Below are 10,819 nucleotides of genomic sequence, written 5' to 3' on the forward strand. Positions count from 1 at the left end.
AAAAGATTGAGAAAAAGAGGTTTAGTGCTGAGAAAACATTTGAGTCACTTAGCAGATTTGGGTTGGTTGTTTCAGTTACTTTAGTCACGCAAAGTCCTCACACGATCTTTCTGAATCTTCCATTTTTGGTATTTGCTTTTCACGATTTCAAACTTCCCATCATAAAAGCTTCTTTCATTTTCAGAAATGGATCTATGTTCTTCCCAGTCTTTTCACTTTTTTTTTTGTCATCTATCTATAAGAGCTAAACCAAAAGAGTGCGATCAACAAGGAAGGAAAGCCAAAAAAGAAAAGCAGAAGGGAAAAGAGAAAGACAGAAGCACCATTTGGAGGAGTTGAAGCCCCGAAGGAAGAGAGAGAGGCTGAGCTTCTCGAGATTCCTGGCGTGGGTCGCGGCTACACTTTCGTTTCTGCACAATCGTCTTTAGAGCAAAAAGAGAAGTCGGCTGCGCTAGGGTTTTTACTCTAAACACTTGAAGAAAGGTAAGAGCCAGTCTGCCCTGTTATTAATCGGGTTCAACCCGACACTGAAGAAAAACCGTATATTGTCGGACGGATCTGATTGGGTCAGACGGGTTGCTCAGTTGAATAGGTTTTTTGCACAGCCCTAGGTAACATGATTCGTACCTAGTACGAATGGTGGATATCAATAATTTTGGAAAATTTCATGTGTTGTAGACTTACGTGTCATTATGGTTATGACAAGAACACATGGACTCAATGTATTTTAAGGTGTGAAGATTTAGGGTTCACGAGGGGAAAACGATTGAATTAAGTATGTGTATGTGTATATATGTATTGGATATGAATATTATTGGTATTTAATGATCAAGCAGGCACAATGGGAATGCCGCACAATTTTTGGAGTTTGATTCATTTTGTTATATATATAATCGAGGTTATTGTTAATGGTTACACTCAAGATTGTTGTGCTATTCAATTTTAAGGATTTTAGGATTGAGAGATTTTAGAGACCCCGAAGGTAAAATATAATAGACGAACATGACACATGGGCATGGCCGGGCATTAACAAGTGGCATTGAGGAACTAGTGGTGATGTAAGTAATGAAATTAAGTTGGATGTATTATAAAGGTTAGGAGTTGGATTTCTCCATGTATTGTGTAAGATTAAGGACTCCTGAATTTTAGAGAGTTTTATATTACTATTTAATTAAGGTTATTATTTTGAAAAGTTCTTCTCATTAGCCACTATTCACCTCCCCACACCCTATGAAAAACGTACACCTCCACATCCTATGAAAAAACTATAAGTGTAGGGTGTAGGAGTGAATAGTATCTGATGCATAACATTCTTCTATTATTTTATGTGTAGAGTTGATCTATTATTCTATGTGGAGAGTCTAGTTATTATTTTATGTAGAGAGTTTAAGTTACAATTTTATGTGGAGTTAAGATAATTTGTGATGAAATTATTATTAGACTTTTAATCAAAATTGTTGTTAAGGTTTGTATTTTTAGGCTTGAGTTGAATCCTCAAAGTGTATGACTATTGCCACTAAGTACGCGGATTTGTATATGTAAAGGATTGAGAGAATATGTGAGGATTAGGAACAGATATTGGAGGACTAAAACTCTTGGAACATTAGCCTCGACTAAATGATCAAAGATTTAAAATAGAAACATGGAAATGATGTGATGGATAAGTATATAGGTTGCTTAAGTTACTAGTAAATTTAGAGAACGAAATTTTTATAAACAGAGGAGTTTGTAACGACCCGATCCAACATTTTTAAGGTTGGGATATAGATAATCTTATTGGGGTTAAATTAAGTTTAATGGGTCATTGTAAATAAACTGATGGGCTATTATTTATTTATGTTTGTTTCATGAGGAATCTGAATTAGACAATATAATAAGTTTTATTTATTTAATTATATTTTAAAACAATAATGCTAAAGCCATCAACGAAATGTCCCAAGATGGTCACCGATTCAATTTTTTTTTTTTTTACTTAATAATTAACAAAATATTTTTAATCATATTATGATTTCTTAAATGTTTAAGAGTATAAAAAAAATGTATGGAAAAATAGTGAAAAAAGCCATTTAGTCTTATTGGTGACATCTCTTGTGCTACACCCTCGTTGGGTTTAGCACGATTCAATTTAAAATATTATCAAGAATGCTTTATTGTTAATATCTTACTATTATTTATTTTATCAAACTCTATTAATAATGTGTGTAAATTTAACTCAGATTATTATTATTGTTATTATTATTATTATTCATTTGAATTATTAATAAGATAAATATATTTTAAGTATTTTAAGTTCATTTACTCTTTCTCTTAGGAGATCTTTCATCTCATGAAGTTGTAACCAACACACATCCGATCCACGTTGAGATGTCGAAACCTCTCTATATCTCGGTTGCAAACCCTCTCCCAATAACTCTTTCCCCTTTCAGCCATCAACACACACAGCTCTCTCTTAATCTCTTCTCTCCCTCTCTCTTACTCTCCTTCATAAAGGCAATCCCTCAGGTCACCGTGGATAGCAACTGGCAATACATGCACCGAAGATCTCTATCTCTTCCCTCATGCCGCATTGCTCTACCTAAATCATGCGTCCCAACAACGACAACAGAGCGCTGTCACACGCCTACCCTCCATGCATGTTCGCAACATGCAAGCACCACCCTCCTTGGACATTCGTAGCATGCATGCACCTCCCTCCACTGCTCTAGCACCTCCAAAAACAACCCACTCAGAGCCACCTCGCCATAGGACTACTGCAAGCCTCTCCCATGTCCTCTGTTGTCTGGTACCAAAAATAGAGCAACCTTGCACCATGAAGCCCAACCACCATAGCCAAGCTGTAGACAGGTTGTGATAGCAGGATGTCCTCCACCGTCAGACCACCCAGTCATTATACCAAAGGAGTCCAAGCACAGTGATTCATGTTGGAATGTCGTGAGTATAAGGGCTGGCATGACTTTTCGGTAGAGAGGAAGCCCCTCGCCCCCCCAACCTCGGGACTGCTGCTAGAGGCCAAAGATCCCCGTGTGGCTTCCACGCAAACCCTTTTTCTCCTCTCCTCTACCGCCAGACTGTAAGGCCTCTTCTCATAACAGAAGTTGAAGGCCTCCCTTAGGAAGTTGCGACCAAAAACCCCTAACCGATCCAACATCCCCATGAACCATTTAATGATCGCTCTAGTAAGCAGGGTCTCGTTCTAGAGCTCTTCCTCGTGCACCTTTACCAGATATAAACACTCTCGATGCAAGCTCGCTCACAAGAGTACAAGAACCTCTTGCAAAAAACTCCCGACCTCGTCCCGATATGAAAAAGAACTTCTTGAACAATTCATTGACTCGGGGGAATCGTTCTTCAAGGCAGGCCACCCTAAACTTAGGTTGGGACTTGAAACAACACATGTAGCCTTCACGACCCTATATCTAGTGGGTATGGAAAAACTCCCTAGCCACCAAGTCAAGATATTCTTCATCCCCATCACGCACCCTACGCCAAACAATGTAGCAAGACAACAATATCCTCCAAGCGTTGGGATGAAGTTATGACGAGGCTAGCCCAATGAAATCCAAAACATTCTAAATAGGGTGGCATAAAGGGAGTAGCAACCTGTTCAAGAACATCATGGGATATAGAGCCACCTTCTCGGTGAACCCCTCTAAGTCCATAGCACCTTGACGGGGTCTCAATACCTCCAAAGTAATGTAGTCTGATATCCCAAAAGAATCGCAAATGGCGTTTAGGTATGACTAAGAGGTGGATGCAGTTTAATGGTACCCCTCAAGATACTGGGAAGCATTGTGGGATGTACGTCCCAGACCTTGAAAGGGGGTTTTGGGACGTGGCAGATGCGATTCTCAGGAGGAGACATGGGAAGCATTTTTGGGGGCAACTCCCTAGGGTTTGAGCGTCATTAAAGGACTGGATATTAGAAAGTGGACAAGAAAAATGTAGGAATAGTGGAAAGGGAAGAAATGATGATGCAAAAAGGGAAGGATTGCTGACCCGAGTCAGGGATATAAATAGGTCTTCTGAACCCATTGGACAACTTCTAGTGGAAGGGTGACAAGTGTCAAACAAGGTGTGGTGCCAGGAATAAGACCCATGACTCCCGCCGCATGGTGGGACATGGAAGACGAATCGTTGCACGTTACCTTAGGCTTAGGAGTGCGAGCTATTACGGGCAATGGATGTTGGGGGGGTAGGAATGATAATTCCCACCGTTCACATGGTAAGAATTAGAGGGCTAACTGGGATATTTCTCTCTCATAAAGTCTCTAGGCTTGGGATCGGGTGAATAATCCGGCCCAATATCGCGAGGAGAAGGCCCTAAGTAAAGCGCAACAAGTTATGCCACATTAAATATGTCGGCTTGGAGTGCGAACATGGAATCCCACAAAAGATCCTGTTGCCGACAAGTGACTGTTGCATTAAATGCGGTAGTCTGACAGTCTGAGCAGACAAGACCCCAACAAAGAGGATATAAATAGCATGAAGCTGGTAACAAAAAAAGGGTTAATCACTCTGAACTCATTCTCTCCTCTTTCTCTCTTTTCTCCAACACTGAATATATTCTGATTTTGACATCGGATGTGTAAAATATGCTTTAACATAAAGAGTATAAGACCTAGGCCTGTTAAAAAAAAATGTATAACCCTCACCCACCTAATAAATCCATCCGACCCCACACGTTAAATGCAGGTTCAACTGGACAACTGGTTGGAAATCATCAAACCTGATGAATAACGGGCGAAAGAGCACCCCGAGTCTATCGTCCATTCCAAGCATCCAAACCTAGACACCTCTCTCTCTCTCTCTCTCTCTCTCTCTCTCCTTGATCGCGCCTCCGAGCAACCGAGTACTCCAAGCAAACACTTCAACTGATTCTTTCTTTGGAGCTTCCGTTGTGTTAGTTTTCTTTGGGGTTTGATTAGTTAATCTGGGTCTGATTCTTTCTTTCTTGAAGTCAGATGATTTTGAGCCTTGTTTTTATTCATTTTGTTATGTTTCTCTGGTAAATCATATGAATGGCAGAGGTTTGCATTCTGAACTAATTTAAGGACTCGGTCTGAGGGTTAGTATATATCTACAAGTGTCCTTGTGTCCAGCTTAAATTGCCATTTAATTCACAAAAGAAGTTTGGGAAAATGGCTTTCACATGTTTAATTCCTGTGGAGACTACAGAAAACATTGTAATGCAGTATTAAAAAAAATTACACTTCTTACTTTACGAAAACAAAGATACTTTAAACAAAGATACGACAAAATATGAAAATCCCATCAGCTTTAAATGTTGAGATTTGGGTGAATCAACCTAAAAGAATTGTTCACCAAAGAACTTAGTAAAGTGTTTGTGTTAAATTCCCACAATTCCAAGAACTGCAGTCAGTGAGTTGGAGTTCCTAACTTCAGTCTTATTTTTTTTTTTTTTCTTTTTGTATGTATTTATAAGATATGGATTTTCGTCATACAGTTGTGAGATAAACTGGAAGGCCACTGTACAGACTGAAGTGATTAGAATTGAGACACCTCCGCCATACAGATAATTAGGAAAAGATTGAAGTCAATGAAATTGAACTAGTAAGTCTGATACAAATGCTTAAATGCTTTACAGAAAGTAAATGGCCTTTAAAGTTGAGTGAGAGAGTCAAATGCAGGTAAAAGTTAAAACAATGGATCTGCTATATCTGGATGGCTTTTAAAGTTAAATACCCTTAACATATGCTTGTTTTATGTCTTTTTATCTGTTGCTCTTTAGTATTTAAAAAAAATTGATCCCAAATCAAGTTTTATTTTTATTTCATTTAATAATTTTTTTTTTTTCAGAATTTGATTTCAAATCAAACTTTATTTATATTGATGCGGAGTGACTCAAGACTTATGGTCTGTATATTCTATATTTATTATTAAAGATTTATGCTTAAGGAATTTTTGAATTTTACTCCTTTAAATTATGATGTTTATTATATTCTTTTAAATTATGATGTTTAATGTACCCTTTTAAATTATGATTTTTTTTATACTCGTTTATGTAGCAAAAAGAAAAAAAAAAATCTGTTATACTAGCTGGATACCTTAGAGGTTTACAATTATATAGATTGATCGATTATATTATAATTTGTACAAATGCTATATAAAGGGAAACAAAAAAACTATTATATCTTGATGCGTTAGGGGTTTACAAGATCGGCGTCTGTACAAATGGGTGTTTGGAAAAAAAAAAAAAAAAACGATTATTTTTACCTGACCCGAATGGTCCGGCGAGGTCGGATTATGACAGGTCGGGCCAAAAAATTCTCTTGAGCGGGCCAATGCACAGGCCTAATAAGACCGCCCGCCTAGATTGGAAGAAGGCACCCGCGACGGGTAGGAGATCTCATTGACTTGGAAGAGAGAGAAACGATTATGCCGTGAAGGAGCAGTGACAGCTGAAAATTGTTGGCCCTGAGGTAACACGTGTACCCCATCGGGACATGGACATCTGGCTACTTTGCATTTACTCTTGGATACACCTTTTATTTATTTTGTAACATTAACCAACCGAGTTTTAGAAAAAGAAAAATATAATTATAAGTGATTTTGTGTATTAATACGTACATTTATTTAATATAATTAGTTAAAAAATAAATTTTATTAAAAATAATGTTAATTTAAATTTAAAATATGAAGGCAACAACATTAGTACGTAAATTAGTATGTAAATTGTATATAATAAAATTATTTAGAAAATGACACCCTGTTATTTCTTTTTACGCTTTTGCCACTTGGGTGTAACCCGGAGGCTGGAGCATCGGATCCCAGCTCATCCCTGTCCTAGTTAAGCCCAGTTTTTTTTTTTTTTTTTTTGCTTTTTGTGTAAGAAGAAAAATGTTGTTAGAAGGGAAGCATTGAAATTAGGAAAAAAAGAAGAACGGGAGGGTAGGGTGATGTTATTTTCGTGGAGTATAAGGGTATAACTGACAAATAAAAGAAATATGTAGTACGGTACATGACAAAAAAGTGGTATGAGTTGATGATCTTGCTGTTGCAGTTGTAGATAAGCGATCGGTCATTATCGGTTGATTTCACGGTATTTGCTTCGCTTTCCTTCACCTTTTGCTTTGCTTTGCTTTGCATTCACCGACTGATCTATCCGCATTTTCATCGCATCACAGTATAATTTTTATTATTGATAGATTTCATACCTACTTACTGCTATATATACAATTAAGCAAAAAGGAAAAAAAGAAGAAATCCTCGAGAGCGGAGTGGGGAAGCGAAGCAAACTTAGGAAAGGAAGATCCAGAAATAGAGTTACTTATGGATAGCGCCGGATTTCTCAGACGTCACCGAGAATCCCCACGTCCGTTTCCAGCCGCTCTCGTTCTCCTCCATATTACATATCCCTTTCCACTCTCTCACAGTCCGTCTCCGTCATATAATATGGCTATGCCTCTCTTCTTTTTTCCTCACTCCGCTTGTTCGCTTTTTTCCTAAATTCAATGCTTATCGCATCTGGCCACAAAATGGGCTTGTTCCTATTCTTCTTTTCAATTACTAGCAACATATGCGCGTCCATTCAATTAATTCTCGTTTAGTTTACCTCAGGTCCGCAGTCACCCGTGGTTTCTTCTTCGTTTTCAATTTTCTTGATTTTTGCTCTTTGGTAAGGACTCTTGGATAAAAAAAATATTAAGGATTCCGTGATTTGGTAGACAAGAAATGGCATCGTCAATAGATGAAGTGGTGGAAGAGATTATGCGAATTCACCGATCTTTGCCAAGCAGGCCGGGACTCGACGAGCTGGAGGCCGCCAAAGCCTTGATCAGAAATTTGGAGAAAGAGGACCAAGCGAGACTCGATGCCATTGCAAGACAAACCAAGAGCCCCGATGTACCCGAGGAGCTCTTCATCGTGTTACAAGAGATGCAGAAGAGCTTAGTCTTTTTCCACGCCAAAGAGCAGAAGTGGGAAGCTTTGAGACTGCTCGATCTCGAAAGCCTCCACTCTCTGTTCGACGATTTTATTCAGAGAGCTTCCAAGTGTCTGCCTTTCACTAATTCTGCTGAAGGAGGCAGTTTCTATAATAGACCCAAGTCATCTGCGGCTACTTCTACTTCTACTTCTACTTCGTCGTCGAGCTTGCACTGCACCGACAAAGATCTCTTAGTGGCTTCTAAATTGTTCGCCAAAGATGACAGCTATGTGAGCAAGGCTAAGTCAACATTCTACGTGGACGGCTCTGGGATCGGGATTGGACCCATTGTTTCGTCCACGACCCAGATATTGGATCCTTCTCTAAAACCTTCTTCCATTTCTTCAGGTAAGTCTTCTCTGCATTTTGATCCTTTTCCTCTTCTTTTTCCTTTTCGGGTTTTGTCAACTCGAGTTAGTTACCCTATAATTGTTCCTCTTTTCCCTCTTGGGATTGGATGGGGTCATGGTCTGTAAAGTTTCATTATTTCATAAAGGCGTTCTTAGATTCGGATTTATTTGTTGTTTGGAGGGTTCTCGATTGAAAATAAGAGTGAAGCAATAATTTGTGATGGCTATCTTTCACCGGATATAATTCTGTTTTTGTAGTTCAAGATGGAGAAAAACTGAGTTTGATCAAGCTTGCTAGTTTAATTGAAGTGTCTGCCAAAAAGGGTACCCGAGATCTCAATCTTCAGAACAGGTTGATGGATCAAATTGAATGGCTCCCCGACTCAATTGGAAAGTTGTCGAGTTTGATCACCCTAGATTTATCTGACAATCGGATTGTGGCCCTACCAGACACCATAGGAGGCCTTTCATCCTTAATAAAACTGGATTTGCATTCGAATAGGATCTCGGAACTCCCAGATGCTATTGGAGATCTCCTTAACCTAATCTATCTAGACCTGAGTGGAAACCAGTTGTCATCCCTGCCTGCTACCTTTGGCAGATTGGTGCGTCTTCAGGAGCTTGATTTGAGCTCAAATCGGCTCTCCTTTCTTCCCGAGTCTATAGGATCACTCATTAGCATCAAGAAATTGAATGTAGAGACGAATGATATTGAAGAAATCCCACATACTGTTGGTCGGTGTACTTCACTTAGGGAGCTTCGAGCAGATTATAACCGACTTAAAGCTCTTCCAGAAGCTGTAGGGAAGATTGAGACCCTGGAGGTTTTGTCAGTCCGTTACAATAATATCAAACAATTACCCACAACAGTGTCATCTCTCTCAAACCTGAGGGAGCTTGATGTCAGTTTCAATGAGCTCGAGTCAGTGCCTGAGAGCCTATGTTTAGCTACCACGCTTGTAAAGATGAACATAGGAAACAATTTTGCCGATATGAGATCTCTACCAAGCTCTATTGGGAACCTTGAGATGCTTGAAGAATTGGATATTAGCAATAACCAGATACGGGTTCTTCCAAGCTCTTTTAGAATGCTCACAAGACTACGTGTACTACGTGTGGAAGAAAATCCTCTGGAAGTTCCACCAAGACATATAGCTGAAATGGGTGCACAGGTAAGTTTTGACTATTATTTACCTTGCTAAATTATTAAAAGAGTGCCTCTTTCTTCTATCCCAATGCTCAATATGGTATCTTGCTTGATCCTAGGCTGTTGTTCAATACATGGCCGACCTCTTCGAGAAAAAGGAAAAAGGAGATGTTAAGTCACAATCGGTTAAGCAGAAAAAGAGTTGGGCTCAGATATGCTTCTTTTCGAGGTCTAACAAAAGGAAGCGAAATGGTGCAGATTATGTGAAAGCCTGATTGATTACAGCATTGCTGACTATAAATATGCATTGGTATTTGGTAGGTTATTAAATTGCTTCCTGGCCAATTTGGATATGGCCATATAAAAAGAATTTGGAATATAATTGCTATTTAAACTGGATTATAGCAATGGTTTAGGCTTTATTACCCTATCGTGCTGGTTTCACCACTTGCGTCATTCGGCCCATGGTTGATCCTCCTTATAAAGAGATGTAAAGAGTAGGCCGAAAAGTAGGACTATAAAATAGATGGTAACTACCAGGGCCGACGTTTTAAACAGAGCCCTGCTACGTGTACCATAAAAAGTAGTTCGAATCATTTTATCGAATATTATATTTTATTTTATATTTTTTTTATATATTTTTATAATTATCATAAATATTTAAAAAAATAAAAAAATTTATAATATTATTAAAAAAATATTTTCTTAATCACTAAGTAAAAAAAAAAAAAATCATTCGGGACCCAAAGTATTTTTGTTTTAAATATCCGGTGATACTGCTTATTGCTGAATGATTTCATTGTTGTCTAAATTACAGGGATATCAGCCATTAGCATGCTTGATGAAAGCAGAGATCTCATTGCAATGACTGCATCTGATATTGGTGGGTTTTTCTAAATGGCATTGACTATTTTTGTCTTCTGAGTTGTAGATTTCTTTCCTTCTCCCAACCTGCTTCCTTTTTTGTCAGTCATTCTATTTTTCGAACCTTTTCTCTTCTATTTCTGTCATCCTTGAGCGTGTAAAATTCAGCCGGCAATAGGAGAGGGTCGAGGGACATCGTGTTGTAATATGTATATCTCCTCCATTGTTATGTGAAATTATCCACGTACCCTGTAGCGTAACACAAAAATCTCCCAATTCACTAGTTAAATTGGTTATCTGTTAATCATGTAATTATTTAATAATTATACAATAATATAAAATAAATAAATTAACATCAAGATTGATAATGAAAGGAAATCTTTTAAAGAACTATTTAAAGATAATTTTACGTTACAGTCAAATCTAGAAAAATTAATTTTATTATTTGAAAATCAATTAAAAGTAAGTTTCAATTACAAAACATTTGTTAATTGACACATTTACTTGATTAGA

The 10,819-nt window shown here is 38.0% G+C and overlaps 1 protein-coding gene across 1 annotated transcript; it reads left to right on the plus strand.

Moving 5' to 3' along the window:
• The first annotated feature begins 7,076 nt into the window (after positions 1–7,076).
• On the plus strand, positions 7,077–10,573 carry LOC109019798 (plant intracellular Ras-group-related LRR protein 4-like). The gene is made up of 4 exons (XM_019002170.2): positions 7,077–8,293; positions 8,554–9,467; positions 9,562–9,759; positions 10,260–10,573. The coding sequence occupies exons 1-3, from the start codon at positions 7,693–7,695 to the stop codon at positions 9,715–9,717; spliced, it is 1,671 nt and encodes a 556-aa protein (XP_018857715.1). The 5' UTR covers positions 7,077–7,692; the 3' UTR covers positions 9,718–9,759; positions 10,260–10,573.
• The last annotated feature ends 246 nt before the right edge of the window (positions 10,574–10,819 follow it).

The sequence above is a fragment of the Juglans regia genome, chromosome 11 (assembly GCF_001411555.2).
Source record: "Juglans regia cultivar Chandler chromosome 11, Walnut 2.0, whole genome shotgun sequence".
In the NCBI taxonomy this organism is placed as follows: Eukaryota; Viridiplantae; Streptophyta; class Magnoliopsida; order Fagales; family Juglandaceae; genus Juglans; species Juglans regia.